The 19,803-nt window shown below is 46.9% G+C and overlaps 1 protein-coding gene across 2 annotated transcripts; it reads right to left on the bottom strand.

Moving 5' to 3' along the window:
* Positions 1-386: 386 nt before the first annotated feature.
* On the bottom strand, positions 387-19,413 carry LOC122378911 (caveolin-3-like). Of its 2 annotated transcripts, none has more exons than XM_043360556.1 (4): positions 19,332-19,413; positions 3,813-3,919; positions 2,283-2,462; positions 387-1,700 (listed from the first exon to the last, which is right to left on the bottom strand). In XM_043360556.1, the coding sequence occupies exons 2-4, from the start codon at positions 3,885-3,887 to the stop codon at positions 1,503-1,505; spliced, it is 453 nt and encodes a 150-aa protein (XP_043216491.1). In that variant the 5' UTR covers positions 3,888-3,919; positions 19,332-19,413; the 3' UTR covers positions 387-1,502. The 2 variants fall into 2 exon arrangements, with proteins under 2 accessions (XP_043216491.1, XP_043216490.1); XM_043360555.1 differs by lacking the exon at positions 19,332-19,413 and adding an exon at positions 14,318-14,819.
* Positions 19,414-19,803: the final 390 nt, after the last annotated feature.

The raw sequence follows: 19,803 nt of genomic DNA, 5'->3' as shown, positions 1-19,803 counted from the left end.
TACAGGTTACGTTAGGTTACGTTTTTCTTTCTGAATTTACAGTTGACGTAGGCATATAGTAATGAATCATTGCAACATTTTTTCAAGGCAGTTTTTAAGTATGTTCCTGGTTGTAAATCATGGTGACCAATACACGTGCCTCAAGTTATATAAGAAATATGTTTTATCTTTCATAACAGGCATCATAACAGGCATTGTAACGTTGTTTGTAAATCTTATAATGTAACTTTGATTTGTAATCATACTTTTATTGTCAGCAACGATCACCTGTATTTGTAATCATGTTTTTACATAATCCAGGCAGGAAGACTTATTGAAGAATGTGGATATCCTTGGCATCCTTGTTCCTATCAAAGGCATAAGCAGGAAGAACAGAACTCTTTAGTCATTTGGTAGGGATTTAATCAAGTTCCGGTTAGGCAGACAAACTCTGTGAACATAACAGTGACGCATTTTCATATATTTATTGACGTACACAGCGTACTATATGCATAACAACACTAGCAGGATATGTTTATGGTACGTTATCCAAACAAATTACGCTATTGAGTATTGAGTTAAAATACTGATAATGAACATCATCGAATGATGATCTTTATTGTATAATGTTGAAATTAATAACAGCGCTGAGCGCAGTGACTAGACAGTATTATCACAGGGAAAACATGTATACATGTAACCACAGCACTAAATGCAGGGTGCATCAAACACATTTAATTACGTATAGCATCTAAGCAAGCAAGCTGCATAGCATGCTGCACAAGCCATGGAATGATATGTGTTATTATTGCTGCCAAGCTAGCCAAGGCAAATCCACAACACGATAAGTAGAGCTGAAGGCGAATCCGTGCTACCGGTAAGAACAGCTAGCAACTAGATCAAATTGTTGCCAATTACAAACAGTGAACGCTTTTTAGTTACCCATGAAACTGGGATATACAATGCAAAAACTGTATCGCAGTGATTTTAAACGCCAAGACCTGTCCTGGCTAAATTCGTTCTTACATGCAGGCAATACAAGAATAAAGTATTGCATTGATAATGAGAAGAGAACGCACACTACACACATAATCAGCAATCACGGGCATTGTTTATATCCATCTAGTGATGTTACATTCAAAGTCTGTTTCATGCCCATACCATAGTGTGGTAAATAACTATTTAACCGCGTTATTCATTGCACTATGCCCAGACCTTACTGTTCATGTCCTATTTATGAACGCTGCATTGAACACAAAATGACACCCCATCTTACCTCTTTTCAATGGCTCCCCAACCACAACGGAAAACGGACACCTAAATTTTTTTTAGCTTTTCTAGTTTAAGCACCCGAACATAAACTCACATCGGATGACTTATATACTACGCCACAAGGCGAGCCTCTTTTGTTGTTCCTAAATACGGCAGAGAAGCAACAGAGTGGTGATCCAAGAGCAAAAGAGACCACAGGAATTAACCAAACTCTGTCGAATGCTCTGTTTTTCCGTCAGTTCACGTCTGAACTAGACCGTAAATAGGTCCTGTTCCTTGGTGTCTTCTTCGGACATGGGTCCGTGACGTACGCGGATCCTCTGGAACATCGTGCCGCACACGTCGAAGCAGGGGGCCAGGATGGCGCCGGCGCAGACGCGGTTCAGAGCCCGGATGAAGTTGCAGTTGATCTTGCACTGGCGCAGGCACGGCGTGTTGCACCAGATGTGCTGCAAGATGGAGCAGTGTCAGTCATCAACATCGTAGTTGAACTGCACTAAATTATTTTATCATATTGCCTAATTAAGCATTGAAAATTTAACATAATAAAATACTGTACTTTTAAGCCCTTTTTCTGCTAAGGCGCTGTCTATCCGAGGCAAATGCGGTCGTTTTCAAATTGCTATTTCAACATACAAAGTCTAGAATATAATCGAATTATAGGCGTTGCATGTTCGTCATGCAGGGGATTTACAATGGATGCCATTGAAGGTCGGCCGTATAGCCTGTACTTCTGCCTCATCGTAAACACCATGTCATGCAAGACTGGAATATATCACTGCCCCTGACAATCACGCGAACAAAATCACACCCTAGAGAGTACATAGACACCCATAATTCACCTTCCAGACATGCATTGTTCCCACGTGTCCCGCCCCGACTGTTCGGTGCAGGCACACGACCCATCAACCACAGAAAAAAACCTTCCCAACGACACAACAACCGACCACTTTTTCACACTACCAACAGCAGCGTCATCAGGACAGCGTCAGTGGACCACTGACGTCACGAATGACGTCACCAGTTCTCACCTGGAACGCCAGGCAGGCGAACTGGCAGCCGAGACAGCAGGCCAGACACGGTCCGAGCAGGCACGCCAAGAACCGGTAGCAGCAGTGCTTGGCGCCGCGGAAACACTTGTAGGATGTGCGCCACGTGCAGTCTCTGCTGGCGATACCCTCTGGCTCGGCGATGACGTCATCCCACATCACCTACAGTGACGTCATACATGTTGTTAGGTGATGAAGTAATGTAACGACTCTTGGTTGAGGTTGTAGTGTTGAATTGTGACCCGTCGCGTGGTCCGTCTCGGCGAAGTGTCAGAAACATGTGGCTGATTCAACAGCGTGAAATGCCTCCAAAATTAAACCACAAAGTAGATATGGGAAGGTGTGTGAATGTGAAACTGAGTAGCAATGGATTGGTTTGAACAACCAAGAAAATAAAAAAACAGCTGCTGGATTGATTTCCCTATTGGTCGACTTTTCTATCCCGTGAATATCATGCCAGAATAAATGCATGAGCTAAGGTATAGGTAGAGGAACTATAGTAGTGTGAGATAAATGGCCATTGCTTTGCTATTGTATAATTTGTGTCAGAAAACTGGGAGCTTTCTATAGCTGTGATTAAGCAAAGACCGCAAAGGCAAAAAAGATACAAAGAGTGTCATACAAATTTGGATCAATTTGCGTCATTGGCTCTCAATTTCTAAGCAGTGTGTCATCTCCGGCTTGGGATTCACTGCTTTCCCTAGGGTCCTCGTAGCACAGCCTCACCAATATGTATTGACGTCAGAGTCTTACATTGTCGGTGGTAATTCAAATTCCTCGAATAAAACTCAACAATCGTGCTGGCTCGGTTTGCAGTGGCTCTAACAATACCAGCGCTCAGAATACAGCGCGATAGGCCAAACATTATTGAGATCATTTCAAGTACTTCACCCAAGGTCAAATAAGCCCACGCACTACAAAGTTATTCAAAGCTCAATTTCTTTAACTGACTGAAGTTTGAATGCAGGATGTTTGCAATGTCAGATTACAAGGCAGTCGGGAAATTAGTTTCAGTTATGCCTTAGATCAAGTTGCTATTTCAAGCAGTGACATTTAGCGTGTCTGTGCTGCTTAGCGATCCTAAATGTGTGTCTAGCAACGGGACAATCTGGTGCAGAAGTTTCCAGTAAACTGAGGATAATGGAGATACTCAGAAGCCTGCGTCACCGACAACCGGATGTCTATTAGTGGCTGAAAAGATGCAAGCTGCCTAAGCTCACAGATAGACATGGCAGCAATGAAAATACAGGAGCACTTAAATATAAAGCCTTTTAACAATTATATGTCTAAGAAACTACCGCAGACCCCTGTCGATATGCGACGGTTTGTGCTGTCTCCGTTTTGCGATAAATTAATATATTCATATATTTCAGCAATATCTTATGACAATAGATTTATAGCACTCAGATCCAGGTGCACTATATTAATGCAAATTATGTGTCATCGTCTGCAGGTTTCCACTTCAATGAAGGTACAATTGAATATTATTATTTTGAGCCGACGCCCACTGACCTGGAGATGCAGGTTGATGTTGTTGGGGTCCCGCTCCTCCATCGAGAATCCAGGAGTGTTGTCCATCATTCCCATGTGGCGATTGGTCAGGTCAAAGACACGAGTATCTGCCAAAACACGATACACAGCGTTATACATACATAGACACCGGTTTCGGGGTGGCATATTCGAACCAAATATATAATGACATTCTCGCTTTTGATTCACATTGAAGCAAAAGCGAGAGGTCATCCATATTTAGTGATGAAGGCAGACAGAAATGAAGGTTGTATGTATTTTGGTTGTATGCCTTTCCGTCATTTTGGCTGCTATCTTCGAACAAAATTTATCGTGGTATATTCATTCATTTATAGTGTACGAGTGGTCACTGGCGGATCCAGGCTTGCGTTTTGGGGGGGGCCAACTCATGCAGGAGCCAAACCTAGGGTACCCCCAAATCCTGTTTTCTCATCGGATTTAGGCCACTTATTTTTCGTCACAGCCAGGGGCGGATCCAGAAAATCTCCAAGGGAGGGGCCATTAGAAACCAGGAGGCCCCCCCCCCATAATCCCACCTGTTGGAGGCCCCATCTTCCCACTTGTTGGCCCCCCCCCAAAAAAAAACTGCGTCTATTGAGCTTATCTAGCTGTTCAGGCAACATCTCAACATCTGTGCAGGCTTGGAGGCCCTCTGTGCAGGTTAGGAGGCCCTGTAAAAGTGGTCATCTCTGTGAGTATAAGAGACCTCCAAGTTATGAAAAGCTTTACCAATCTTCTAACAAAGAAGTCTTCTCAGCTAGTCTTCTAAGAAATAACTAAGTGGGTAGGTTAAAAAAAAACTCATCGGATTTCGGCCACTTTATTTTCAGGAGGCCCCCTTTTCAGCTTTTTAACTTTTTAACTTTTTATTTTATTTTTGAAAAAAAATCGGCCAAGGGGGGGCCATGGCCCCCATGGCCCCCCCTTGTATCCGCGCCTGGTCACAGCCCTGACACTATGATTTTTTTTTAACTAAAAAGAAAAATATATAAATGGTAGCCCACCCGACCCATGCCTTTATATTACTTTGTAAACACTTACCATCGTTTTTATCGACCAGTTAAAGGGACCCTCCCACCTTAACATTAGATTTTAGCTGAGATAGCCAAAATGGGGTCCCTGGCTCACAATTACCGGTTTCGGCACGCACTCACAACATCGAGAAATGCCTTAAATCGGAAATATTGAATTTCAAAATTGCAGCATTTTGATTCAGAGGGGCTAATGCTTTTGGATACCCCTCTGAATGTGTGACGTCAGCGGAGATCTAATGATTTTTTAATCTAACTTACTATTCCAACAGAATCCGTCTGTGAGTTTGTGTGTCCGCACATCGTGTAGTGGGTTCAATTGACCTCGCCCACAGGGCAGACGGTATGTCGTAGGAAGTTGAAATTTGCACACCTTCTAGGTGACAGAGCGGGTCAACGCCTTTTCTAGGTTCCGACTCGCTGGGGTACACGGTTCGCGCGTGGGGCGCGCCGGAAGAACGCCAATGAAATTTTGATCGGTTCGTAGATCTTCATTGAGAGCCGGGGTCGACAAACTTTGTGGACTAAATGCATGCCGATCGTTGGCGGGTGCCTCGCATTGGCGGATCGGCAAGTTATTAATTTGAATGAAAAGTGGCGAGAGAATGTGTTGATTTTCGTTCGATGGAAACAGTTTGTGATACGAGTTTACAAATGCACCGCGTTTGCCGCAATGCGTCACAATTATCTGAGGGCGTCATTTTTGCCGCAACTCGCGCAGTTTTGTCAAATATGGTCCGATGTGGGTACAATTTGGTGCCAGGATGCATGCTCAACCAACAGGTTCAGATGCGCCGCGTTTGCCGCAATGCGCCACGTTTGCCACAAAGCGCCATTTCCGACAAATTCGATTAAGGGTAATGGAATTGCACGAATAGGAACAGGGCTGGGAACACTTTAAGTCTAATATTTTAGTACTGATTGGATCCAATTATTCTGTGACCTGACATGACCCAGCGGTGTTGGTAGGGGTAGGGGTAGGGGTAGGGGTAGGGGTAGTGGTAGGGGTAGTGGTAGAGGTAGGGTAGTGGTAGTGGTAGGGGTAGGGGTAGGGGTAGTGGTAGTGGTAGGGGTAGTAGTAGGGGTAGGGGTAGGGGTAGTGGTAGGGGTAGTGGTAGTGGTAGGGGTAGTGGTAGTGGTAGGGGTAGTAGTAGGGGTAGTAGTAGTAGTGGTAGGGGTAGTAGTAGGGGTAGTAGTAGGGGTAGTAGTAGGGGTAGTGGTAGGGGTAGGGGTAGTGGTAGGGGTAGGAGTATGGGTAGTAGTAGTGGTAGGGGTAGAGGTAGATGTAGTGGTAGGGGTAGGGGTAGGGGTAGTGGTAGGGGTAGTGGTAGGGATAGGGGTAGGGATAGGGGTAGTGGTGGAGGCAAAAGTAGAACAGTGGCCCGGGCTGATTCCATCGGACGAGAGGTGACCTTTGTGACCTTGCCTGACCCAAATTGACCGGGGCTGACCCCTTTGACCCGTCTTGACCCCATATCAGCCAAATTTCATCCAACAAAGCCCTCAGAACAGTTCTTTTTTTTAATTCCGTTCACATTTCCGTCCATATCTATGCTTTTAGACGACACATCGACTTGAAACGAACACCATTCGAAAGCAAATCGGCTGGTGCCGCAATTTTTTCCTACCACGCAGCAAAGCAAGTGGCGCAGCCGCTTGTCTATCTTACTATTTGAACAGGATCCGTCTGTCTGTTTGTCTGTCCGCCACGCCGTGTAGTGGGTTCAATTTAGCCGGCCTACAGGGCAGACGCTATATCGTAGGGGGTTGAAATTTGCACACCTTCTAGGTGACAGAGCGGGTCAGCGCCTTTTCTAGGTTTCGACTCGCTGGGGTGCACGGTTCGCGCGTGGGGCGCGCTGGAAGAACGCCAATGAAATTTTGATCCGTTCGTATATCTTCATTGAGAGCCGGGGTCGACAAACTTTGTGAGCTAAATGCATGCCGATCGGCGGCGAGTGCCTCGCATTGGCGGATCGGCAAGTTATTAATTTGAATGAAAAGTGGCGAAAAATGTGTTGATTGTTGCTAAATGGGTGCAGTTTTTGATAGGTGCCGCAAGGCGTCACATTGGTCACAACTCACAACGCGCCATTTTTGCCGCAAATCGCACAGTTTTGTCAAATATAGTCCGATATGGGTGCAATTTGGTGCCAAGATACATGCTCAATCGCCGGGTGAAAATGCGCCGCGTTTGTCGCAATGCGCCACATATGCCACAAAGCGCCATTTCCGACAAATACGATTAAGCGTAATGGAATGGCACGAATAGGGGCAGGGCTGGGCACACTTTAAGTCTGATATTTTAGTACTGATTGGATCCAATTATTCTGTGACCTGACATGACCCGGCGGTGTTGGTAGGGGTAGGGGTAGGGGTAGTGGTAGGGGTAGGGTAGGGGTAGGAGTAGGGGTAGGGGTAGTGGTAGTGGTAGGGGTAGTGGTAGTGGTAGTGGTAGTAGTAGGGGTAGTGGTAGGGGTAGGAGTATGGGTAGTAGTAGTGGTAGGGGTAGGGGTAGATGTAGTGGTAGGGGTAGGGGTAGGGGTAGGGGTAGGGGTAGTGGTAGTGGTAGGGGTAGTGGTAGGGGTAGTGGTAGGGGTAGTGGTAGGGGTAGGGGTAGGGGTAGTGGTAGGGGTAGGGGTAGTGGTGGAGGCAAAAGCAGAACAGTGGCCCGGGCTGATCCCAGCTGGACGAGAGGTGACCTATCACTATGTGACCTGGCCTGACCCAAAGTGACGGGGGCTGACCCCTTTGACCCGTGTTGACCCCGTATCACCCAAATTTCATCCAACAACGTCCTCAGAACAGTTCCTTTTTAAATTCTCTTCACATTTCCGTCCATATCTATGCTTCTAGACAACACATCGACATGAATCAAACACCATTCGAAAGCAAATTGGCTGGTGCCGCAATTTTTTCCTACCACGCAGCAAAGCAAGTGGCGCAGCCGCTTGTATTTTACTAAAACGTTTGGTAGCATGCGGTGGTATAGGCTGCTTTGCGCGCAACAAATGCCGCACTTTCAAATAAAGTCGCTAGGAACAGCAGCGGATATCCCAAAAAGTAAACAAAAATAAAAGTCTAATCTCTTGAAAACCGGTGAATATTTTTCGATAAAATTTGGTAGATATTCGTTTTCGCCCTTTCTGAACCTAGCGACATCACTTTCATGCCAATTCATTAACTTTTTTGAAGGTGGGAGGGTCTCTTTAACCCGCTTCGAGTCAGTGCTTGGGTCCCTTTGCGGGCCGGGAGGCGGGAGGTGGTAAAACAGCCCTGTCTAACTCGGCTCCTGGGCCACGCCCTGATTGAACTATGTTTCATTATCGTTTGGGGGAGGGGGAAAACGGGCCACTTTAGGCCTCTGGGAAGGGGGCATGGCCCTAAATGCCCCCTCCCTGGATCCGCCAGTGTAAGAAGAGACCATTGGAGCTGCAGTTGGGTACCTCAGACATCAGGGTACGCCCTCAGATGTATGTATAGGACTCGCATGGAGACCTCTTATGCTATAGTGTACTGAAAGGACCCAAAGAAGCCTGTCTATATGGGCTCCCGGAGATAGACGTGGGCCCTCAGGAGCCCGCCAGAGCCCCAATGAGGGATAAGTGAGGGATACCAAGTGCCTGCAATTGCATATTGCATAAGCCATAACGCCTTTACAAATCAATATATTATGCATCAGTGGCAGATCCAAGGGGGGCCACATGGGTCATGACCCCCTTGGTGCCCGGGGCACCACAGGCCTGTCAGGGGCACCACCGGCCTAGTAGGGGCACCACCAGCCCGCCAGGGGCACCACAGGCCTAGCAAGGGCACCACGGGCCTGTGAGGGGCCCCACAGGCTTGTCAGGGGCACCCCAGGTCTGTCAGGGACACCAGAGACCTGCCAGGGGCGCCGCCGGCCTCGCAGGGGCACCATAAGCCTGTCAGGGACACCAGAGGCCTAGCAGGGGTACCACAGGCCTTACAGGGGCACCACCGGCCTTGCAGGGGCACCTTGGGCCTGTCAGGGGCACCACAGTCCTGTCAGGGCCCAGGGGCACCAGCGGCCTAGCAGGGGCACCACAGGCCTGCCAGGGGCACCACCGGTCTAGCAGGGGCACCATGGGCCTGTCAGGGGCCCCACCGGCCTCGCAGGGGGCACCACCGGCCTCGCAGGCATCACGGCATCACGCAGGGGCACCTTGGGCCTGTCGGGGGCATCACGGGCCTGTTGGGGGCACTTTAGGCTTGTCAGGGGCACCACAGTCCTGTCAGGTCCCAGGGGCATCAGCAGCCTAGCAGGGGCACCCTAGGCCCGCCAGAGGTACAGCCCACCGCTAAAGTAATGTAGGGTTTTACCAAACTCAACGGTTGGCTTTGACTGGCGATTGTTTAATGCGAAGTGATTGAAAAGAAGATGTCAATAGCTAAAGTTGCAGCTGCAAGGGTGACGATACATATATGATATAAGCTACATTCAAAGTTTCATTGTAGTCTGGCTAATCGTTCCTAAGCTTCAGAAGCAGAACATACCCATGACTGAAACCCCACGTTACTTCTGCTGTGGACTGTACCACAGGCCTGCCAGGGTCCAGGGGCACCACAGGCCTAGCAAGGGCACCACGGGCCTGTCAGGGGCACCTCAGGCTCCCGTGCCCCCCCCCCCCCCTCCCCCCCCCCCAGATCCGCCAGTGATGCCACACCACGCGAAACACCGCCAACTACCAGCTGCCGCGCCATAAACACGTGCCAACAACAGTCTTTTTTTTTAAGGTCGACTCCGCTCGCGCAACTTTTGACTGACCCTCACTGCTACTATATTGCTTCCATATTATGCTGTGGAAAGCTTTACTTCACCATGTGGCTAAAAACCTCCATCAAGGTATATTTTCTTAGCAATTTTTCTGGCGTTTTGGGGGGGGCCAAACAGGCCACTTTAGGCCTTTGGGGGGGGGCCATGGCCCCCGTGGCCCCCCCCCCTGGATCCGCCAGTGCGAGTGGTTCGTTCAAAAGTGTTTTTGCAATAAATTTCTTTCAGCTGTTTTTGACTGCCTAAACCCTCTTGGTATTCCTATTGCCTATTTCTGCTAGCAAGGAATAATGAGCTTGTTCCTGGTGAAATATTCGGCTATCTCTCATTTTACGGTATTATGAGAGTTTATTTCAGTCTGAGTGGTGAACGACATCTAATGACTTGTAATGGCTAGTTCGATCGACTAACTTCAGTGAAATGGGAGAAACCTTCTAATCTACTACCGTGTTATTAGGCATTACGATGCAGGCTGTCTAAATGAACCACTCTCAGTCCCATGAAGCGATGTTCAACGCACGGCACCTCCAGCTTTTGTATGTACCTGTCGTAGGTTCGTAGAAGATATCATACGGTAATCGCGCAGTACAAAGGTGCTTCAAGCAGCTTTGCAATTCTAATTCTGAGCTTTGAGCTGTCGATCTAGTGATTGGTTCGAATGCAAATCAAGTAAGAATTCCATGGGTTGATATATGCGCACACAAGGTAGTGAGGAATATGGATCATTATAAGGAATCGGAGCACCATGAACGTGAATACGAAAACTGCTTACACCTCGTAGCTTGAGTATTACTACAAGAATAACCCTCGCATGTGTAGGGGGGGGGGTCGGATGGACCCCCCCCCATGGTTTTTCGCGAATAACTCGCGTAAAAAGCGGCCGATCGCGACGAAACTTTCAGTACCCTCGCATTGATCAATTTTACACCTACCCTGAAAATTTCATGACCCTGACCCAAATGACCTTTGACCTGTGACCTCTTTTCCGAGACCATGTTTGGCCGGAATCGCGATTTCGCGTATGTCGGCTCACACTAGCCGCGTGTTTGCAAGCTTTTCGTGGTTTCAAACGTTAAAACATGTGATTTGATGTTACTCCCGTGTGTGTCAAGGTCACCTGAAGGTCAGGTCAGGTCATTGACCTTTGGTGACCTCGGGTGACCTCGGGTCACTTTTTCGAGTTTTACATGTTTCTAGGCTAGTTTTTTGGAGCTGAATTCGAATTTAGCAACCATTTGAACATTTACGAAGTAGTTTTGGTGACTTCGTAACATGTTACGAAACTGTCAGAGGCGGTTGACACGTACTACGAATACCCGTCACGACGCCTACTGGTTGACCTGACCTGACCTGACCCGACCTGGTCTAAATGCTTCAAGACATCATCTGTGATCAAAACTAACACGATATTCGTGATCAGCACCCCGAAAAACCCCTTAGCAGCCACACTTTACGACTTTCTAACAGGTCCCGATTTTCCCGACTTTGGGTCATTGACCTGACCTGGAAGGTCAACCAATGACCTAGGACCTTAAAATTGGGTATCATCGGCTTCCTCTCGTCACGGGCAACACGCTCGTTTTTCCGCGAAGCTCTAGCTCGATCAGGGGCCAAACGGCAAGGGGGGGGGGTCCAACCGACCCCCCCCCCCCTACACATTAGAAGCTGGCAAACGCCGCACACATGCGAGGGATAAGTCACGCCGTCGTGCGACGTTAGCACGGACCCTCGTCAATCATGAGCTAAGATTAACTATGCTTGAACAAATGTACAGACTCCATTGGAAGTTGGAACGTATGACTAAGTAGCTGACCATGTTTTGGGTCACTCTTGTCGTATAATATAAAAGCATGAAATAGCTTTTTATGTATGTTTTTATACGAACATCGAGCAACTGCATCAAAACCTTACTGTCGTGGACCATCATAAGAATCCCATGTTGATGCCGAGCCATTCGACGTCCTTTGCTTTCCTTTTTACAAGCATAGTACAGTGCTATAAATACAACAGAAAACACGTTATAAACGATAATAAAACGAAAGAAGTTATTATGTTTTTGTATGTATTTAAACGATGTCCGTTGCACCCTTAATTTCAACTTTTAAAGCATGCTCTGTATAAGTACCTAACATATATATGTAATGCATACAAACTAGCGAACATGAATGTTTTATTTCTTGCCTGGGGATAGAATAAGTTATCACGGTTTTGTAAAGCTTAGCTGCATTATTGCTGCATACTCTGTAACTACAATGGTGTGGGATAATATATTCCTGCCCGGGGCCGGGATGATTCAATAAATGTCACCGAGGTTTTTTTAGCAAAAACTCCGAGGGCCGTTAGGCCCGAGGTGATTTTGCTAAAAAAAGCGAGGTGACATTTATTGAATTCCCGGCCTTAGGGCTGGAAAGTGTTTCCCCCTGCCAAAAGCTCACAACTATATGATAGTGACGTCAGCAGCCGTGTGGTTCAACATGTTTAACCACAACCCTTGAACCACACGGCTGGTAATATTAACCCTCGCCCATGTAGGGGGGGGGGGGTTGGTGCAACCCCCGCTGAGGTTTTTCGGGAATAGTGCAAAAACGGCGGCGCGCAGCGCCGCCAAATTTTGGGTACCTTATGGGGCAAACCTTGCGCATCTTTTTATAAAAAAAAAATTGACCGGGTCATGTCAGGTCACGGAGTTATGACGTCACAAAGGGAACAGCCTCCGGCCGGATTTTCACAAACTGAGTGCCAACGCCCGAGGTTTCCTGCCGGTGGTACGGACATCGGTTGATGGATCGTGATGAAACTTCCCATGCATGTTGGGGCAAGTATTGGCTATCATATGGTATAAGAAACTTGACCGGGTCAGGTCAGGTCACGGAGCTATGACGTCACAAGAGGAACAGCGTCCGGTACTATTTTTGAAAAGCGCCCGAACCACTATTTTGCTAATTCTTGTCACCTCAATGGGAATATGCAGCAATATTAGCTTCTATAGGGAGCAAATGGACATCCCAAATCCAAAAATACAATCAGATTTCAAAAATTTAAATTTTGATTTTTCGAATTTCTGCCGCCGACTGTGACCTTGCCGACTTCCGGCGCTCCCAACGCGCCATTTTTAGAGCTAGGGAAACGAAATACATACCAAACGATAGAGAATTGATCAAGGAACACGATAGTGAAGGTTTAAAGTCAATATATCCCACCGTTTTGCCGCAATCGCCGCGGAAAATTTGAAAAAGTCTATTTTTCCGAAAATTTGACCTTTGACCGGTCAAAAGTAGGTCAAATGTTGACCTAGGGCCAAAAAATATACCACCAATCGCGAGATCTCGGCGAGAGCAATCCGTTGGTCTTTTCCGCTAAGCTCTACGACGCTCCGTTTTCAAACGCCAAGGGGGGGTCGCACCAACCCCCCCCCCCCCCTGCATGGGCGAAGGTGGCAGATCGCCGTTTACGGGCGAGGGTTAACCCTCGCCCGTATTGGTGTTTTTCCAGCCGCGAACGATAAGGGGGGGGGGGGGTCCGTTGGACCCCCCCTTGCCGTTTCGCCCCTGATCGAGCTAGAGCTTCGCGGAAAAAACGAGCGTGTTGCCCATGACGAGAGGAAGCCGATGATACCTAATTTTAAGGTCATAGGTCATTGGTTGACCTTGCAGGTCAGGTCAATGACCCAAAAGTCGGGAAAATCGGAACCTGTTAGAACGTCGTAAAGTGTGGCTGCTATGGGGTTTTTTGGGGCGCTGATCACGAATATCATGTTAGTTTTGATCACAGATGATGTCTTTATGCATTTAGTCCAGGTCGGGTCAGGTCAGGTCAGGTCAACCAGTAGGGGTCCTGCCGGGTATTCCTAGTAGGTGTCAACCGCCTCTGACAGCTTCGTAACATGTTACTAAGGCACCAAAACTACTTCGTAAATGTTCATATGGTTGCTAAATTCGAATTCAGCCCCAAAAACTGGCCTAGAAACATGTAAAACTCGAAAAAGTGAACCGAGGTCACCAAAGGTCAATGACCTGACCTGACCTTCAGGTGACCTTGACACCCACCCTAATGCACGGGGCAACATCATATCACATGTTTGAACGCTTGAAACCACGAAAAGACTGCAAACGCGCGGCTAATGCGAGCCGACATACGCCGAATCGCGATTCCGGCCAAACATGGTCTCGAAAAGTAGGTCACAGGTCAAAGGTCATTGGGGTCAGGGTCATGAAATTTTTAGGGTAGGTGTAAAATTGATTAACGCGAGGGTACTGAAAGTTTCGTTGCGATCGGCCGCTTTTTACGCGAGTTATTCGCGAAAAACCATGGGGGGTCCGTTCGACCCCCCCTATACGGGCGAGGGTTAAAGCATTGCATTAAACTTTGAAAAGTGTGGTACAGTGCACGTGCCGTTTAAATGCCTGGATGTTTCGATTTAATCATGCAATGTAGCAGGTATGGGAAATTGCAGATGTCAACATGATGAGGGCTTTGTACGATGCTTTATAAGTCATTCCAACGTGTATCCAGCACACCTAGTTATAATTCAATCATAATTCAAGGCTAGCTGTTTCATCCTTGTTCGTTAGGATGTATTGCGTGAATTGTACATCGCTGTTTCAAATTCTGTAATACCTGTAATTCTGTACTCTGTAATACCGAGACACACGAGTAACACATACCAGATGACATGTCCCTCCTTTCTGCCGCTGCAAGTCTCCTCAATTAGACTAAGAGGAGGATGAGCGAAAAGCAATGATGACCAGAATCAGATATCCCTCTGAGCAGTCCGAAAACAGCTCTTCTCCAAACGTTCACTCGTGGTTGGGTGTTTACAAACAGCGCTCGATTTGCTGAATTCACACCACTGCTTGGTGGCATCAACCCACTGCGTCTGAACACACAACACGATCAGGATAAACTCTCGACCCTTCTTGTTTCCAATTGACGAGCACGCACCGTGCGTTATAACGTGCGTCAACGGGTGCACAGCGGGCGTCACCGTCTTTCAGTGGGCGAACAATTGACGTCCAGATTTCTGATTCCGTCCAGTGTTTCAAAGACTTCGATGCCTTGACAAACTCTGTTCACCGCTTGCCCAGCTTTCTTCCAGCGCTTGCTCTGATTCAGCAACCGCCTGCGCCGAGTTCGCCCCCGCTGCGTCACTGGTGCTGGTGTCGGGAGGTGACGGTGGGCGCGACTGGTGACTGCCTCCGTTACGCCCGTCACCAGGCAGCGGGCATCGATTCAGCGCCGTTGCCATCACGTGTCAGTCTGGCTGTTTGGCCAAATACCGGCCTGATTTGCCGCCTGCCCACCGTAAGATTGTGGCCACTACGGCCACCGACCCACGCACAACGCCTTGATTCGCTGAATAATGTAGCGGGTGTGGGCTACGATACAGTCAGAAAAACAATGGGATTAACGAAGAATGATCAGTAATTTATGGATTTATGAAACGTGAGGCATATTTTCACGTCGTGATGATTATATGCTATCGTAGCATTGCTGAAGGCAGTAGGCACTATTGTTTTTCATGTTTAATGACTGCAGCTCTTGAGTTTTGTCACTTTACGGAAATGTGCCGTGATAAAAAGCATGCGGAATTTAGTTTCACAGATAGCGGCATCCGATGAGCCAGCAGAACAGTCAAACCGTCCGGTAATTAGCCGATATTCACTTCTAATGAGCGATGAAACGCTCTGGTCTCCAACTTTGCTCCTGTGTGACTTTTTATGTGGCTAACTGCGCTAGAAAGCTATTCAAAAATATTTTACAATACGCTTGTAACATTTTAGGAGCAGTGCAGTTTTAGTTAAGCCTCGCGGGCCCGGGGGACAATATTTAGCCCCCCCCCCCCTCACGAATATAAGCTCCCGAGCGCTTAGGGATAGAAGCTCTAAACTTTCAGTATCTTCTTCCCCATCAAATTCACATCTTCTGGAGCAAAAAAAAAAAAATGGACCCAGCCCCTTAATGACGTCTCAAGGTCGATTTTCCTAGACCTCTGACACCTCTGCACCGCGCAAATTTCAACATCACAGACGTGAACTTCAAACAGCTGCCAAAAATAGAGCTAAAGAGATTAAGACGAATTTCGAGTACGGTTGTGCAGCATATGTTTTTGGTAAGAATACAAACATAATGACTTAGGCGACCTGAGGTCAAAGGTCAGGTCAATGACTCCGAGCTGGTATTTCAGTTTTTTTTTTTTGCAAATAACTTCAACAAAAATGGTCCTAGAGCTAAGACAGTGGTAAGTACAACGTATTTGTCTTGTCAAGATGCGTCAGATGACACATATTTTGTTTAGAAGAGGTCAACTTTTAGGCTGACCTCTTGTGACCTCGAATGACCTTTGGTTGACCTTGGCACATGAAAGGTGTTGTATGATGTATCCGTAGCCGCTGATTAAAAGCTGGCACCTATTTTGCGCTAGGCATCCATTTAGATCGACAGGATAGTAAAAATCGCTGAATTATAATGGCTGCCTTGCGTAAGTGAAATAGCCTCTAGCAAGGATACTCTTGCCTGACCTTGACCCTGGGCAGCCTTTTATCGTAACATAAACCACAAATAGGTGCCTGATAACCTTCAAAATATTTCAAAACATTTTGAAAATTATTGTGCAGGATATACGAAGAAGTATTAAGTCAGTTTTGATCATGCCCTTGACCTTGACCTCGAAGTTAAAGCACATCATCAGATTCCTTAACCCGCGCCCCACTGGGGGGGGCTATTTATAGCCCCCCCCCCCTCTCGTTTTTCTGCAATAACTTCCAAACCGCTTGACGTATCGACGCCAAACTTTCAGTACCTTCGGCTGCATCAATTTGACACCTTGTGTGAAAATTTGAACTTCGTACCTACCATAGGTCGGCCGTAAATGACGTCAGAGTGACGTCATGTTCGGCCGATTTCGACGCAAAACATTGAACCGCGGCAATCGTTCCCAAGAGCTCAGTTTTTAAGCTAGATCCAATTTCTTTGCATGAGAGGACTCAGAATAGACTGCGCTATCAAACTGCTATCTCGGATTTTCAAAATTTTAAAAATTTCGAAAATGTTATATAATAAAACTCAAAATTTATATTTTTACATTTTTTTCGAAAATTTTTTGACTTTTCGAAAAAACCTGAATATATGTGATAGAACGCATTATTATGACTAACTCTAGCAAGTTTTAGCTAAATATCTTCAAAAATGGCCAAGTTATACGCATTATTGCAAAAAACTAACAATTATTAATTTTTCAAATCAATTTTTCAGCATGAATTTGACATCGTACGCCAATATAGATAGCACCATCGTGTTCCTGAGCTCAAACTGCATCCAATAGACACCTTTTTTGTTGAAAAATTTTAACTTCAAAATTTGACCTTTTTTGACCTGAAAGTGACCTGACCTGAGCTAAATTTGACTCAAAATGATCTCGAATGACACAGACGACATCAAATTCGAAATCTCTGACCTAAATGGACCATAAAACATGTGTCACGTGACCGATGGATGATATAATATTTTCGTGACCTGTGATGACCTGACCTTGACCTGAAAATCAAAGTACAAGTTTGGTACCCTCAGAGTATCTAGAGCATCTGTTCACGAGTGTGTGAACCAAAAATGAGCCTGATCTGACTTGTAAGTCGGCGGCCAGAGCCCAAAACGTGAACAAGCCAAAATGCTAATAATTTTTACTTTGACCTGACCTGTGACGTCATCGGTGACCTCGAGGTCAATGAAATTAGGTTTCGCTCGACAGTTTTTCCGGGACTATCAGACGCCGTTTGAATTTTGACGATCGGCCCAGTAGTTTCGGAGTTAGGAGGGGGGGCTATGAATAGCCCCCCCCCCCCCCCAGTAGGGCGTGTTATACGCAGACCCCAGTGGGGCGCGGGTTAAATTCTCCACTGTCGTTTCCCACCTATTTCAACCCATTTCATGTATCCTCCTGTCCTTTGGAACACTTCGTTTGAGATCACTACACACGTGCTGTTTTTTGCTTTTGACCTGGACCTCTGACCTTGAAAATTGACCTGAGGTAAAAAAAAATAGCACCAATATTAACCCGCGCCCCGTTGGGCTCTGCCGAGCAACGCGCCCGGTTGGGGGGGGGGCCATTTTGGCCCCCCCCCCCTAAGATCTCGAGAACCACGCAACATAGCGACAAGCGGTAAACGGCGTTGGATAGCCCCAACGGGGAACTACCTTGTGACCCAATTTTATTGACCTAGGTCAAATCGATGACGTCACAGGTCAGGTCAAAGGTCCACTTTTCACCGTTTACAGGCACTTCAAGAAATGCGTTGTAAAATCGAGTAAAATGCATTTCATTGAAAATCATCGATGGGGAAATGTTCTTCAAACACATATTTTGCTATTTGAGGTCACTGATACCAGGTCAGGTCACAGAGGTGGGGGTCACAATATGAAAGTGTCGTGTGATACATGTTTTATGATCCATTTTACATGACAAATGCGATTATATGGGTCAGGCAGCCTTTGGGGCCAGCTTAGATCACGTTTTGGTGAAGGTCAGGTCAAGGTCAGGTCAAGGTCAGGTCAAGGTCAGGTCAAATTAGGTCAAATTTCAAAGTTAATATTTTTGCATAAAATGGGTATCGAATCGATGCAGCTCGTCACGGGGAGTTCAATGGTGGTCATTGTTTTGCCGTACGTGGTCTAGAATTGCTAAAAATTGAGTTCAAAAATTTGACGTCATCATTTTTGAACAGTTTTTTTTCGCTATAACTTGGCCAAAAAACGAGATATCGATCTGAAATTTGGTATGTATATAGAAGAGCGCTGGGACTATCACATATATTCCGGTTTTTCCGAAATTCGGAAAAATTTTGGATTTTTTCAAAGTTTTTCTAAAAAAATCAATTATTTGATTTTTTGGGTCAAAAACCAAAAATTTTGAAAATCCGAGATAGCAGTTTTGTAGCGCCGCTTTTTGTCTACTAGACCATATAAAGAACTTTGAAATTGCTTGATAACTGTAGATTTGGTGAGCGTTTCAAGATTGCATGTTTTTTGCTCATTTTTGCTCGAACATGACCTCAGTTTGACCTCAATAACTCCTGACCTAAGGTGACCTAAGACTTGAAATTTGGTGTGAAGGTGTCAAATTGATGCCCGGGAAGGTACTGAAAATTTGGCGGCGCTGCGCGCCGCCGTTTTCTTGCTATTCAGGAAAAACCACAGGGGGGGGGCAAAATGCCCCCCCCCCAACGGGGCGAGAGTTAACAACAGGGGTTCAGAGAACAGGGGTTCACAGGTGTTTAGTTTCTGTAACAACTCTTCGTATTTTTTTCAATTTGTATTTTTAAATTGTTATTGTAATATTTGTATTTAACACTGTAATAGCATTTGTAATTTTAAGATTTAATATTGTTTTTTAACTTGGCGTCTAACTGTTGGACGGAGACTTCCAAGCTAGACACGTCTAAAATTATCAGTCGTCAGATAGACTCAGCCGCCGTCCAGCTAGACGCGTCTAAGACTTTGACGCGTCCAGCTAGACGCGAAGTGGAAGTCTCCACCCATGACAACGGAAGAAGAAGCATAGGCACCCTCAACTCAACTTTCACGCAGAGAATACAACACACTACACAGATGTCCATGCACAGACCTCTGTATGCCTCGGTAATTACATACATACGTCCATGGTCCTTTGAATCCCACTTGTCTTACCTGTCCCCCTCCAGTAACTGTCCGGACCTCTGTGTGAAGCTGCCGACCCTCAGGGCTCCAGCCAGCACGCTGACCGCCCAGCGCCGCCCTGGAATTCTGTTGTTACTCAGCGTCATAGCGACCCGCCCGGGGTAAGTCGGTAAGTAGCCGCGTCGGCCTCCTTTCGAAGGTACCCCCGTCTGCCCCCCCCCCCCCCCGTCTGCCCCCCGGGACCCCCTGCCTCCCTGATAGCTCGATGGACAGAGCGGGACTGGTACTGTCGAAGGGCGGGGGAGGGAGGTGGTGTCGGTGGCAGGGTTGGTAGTTCGATAGGGTCTGGTGGCGATGGTCGAGCCATGAGTCTGCTGGTACCGATTGTCTGGTGATGAATAGTGCGCCTCTGACACCACTGGTGTTAGCGTGGGATGCGCGGTGTTCGCAAGGTGCTTGAGCGTGGGTGATACGGCAGCTGGTGCCGTGCCTTTTCCGGGGT

The sequence above is a fragment of the Amphibalanus amphitrite genome, unplaced genomic scaffold (genome assembly GCF_019059575.1).
Source record: "Amphibalanus amphitrite isolate SeventyFive unplaced genomic scaffold, NRLGWU_Aamphi_draft 000068F_arrow, whole genome shotgun sequence".
In the NCBI taxonomy this organism is placed as follows: Eukaryota; Metazoa; Arthropoda; class Thecostraca; order Balanomorpha; family Balanidae; genus Amphibalanus; species Amphibalanus amphitrite.
This window is presented reverse-complemented; position numbering and strand designations above follow the sequence as displayed.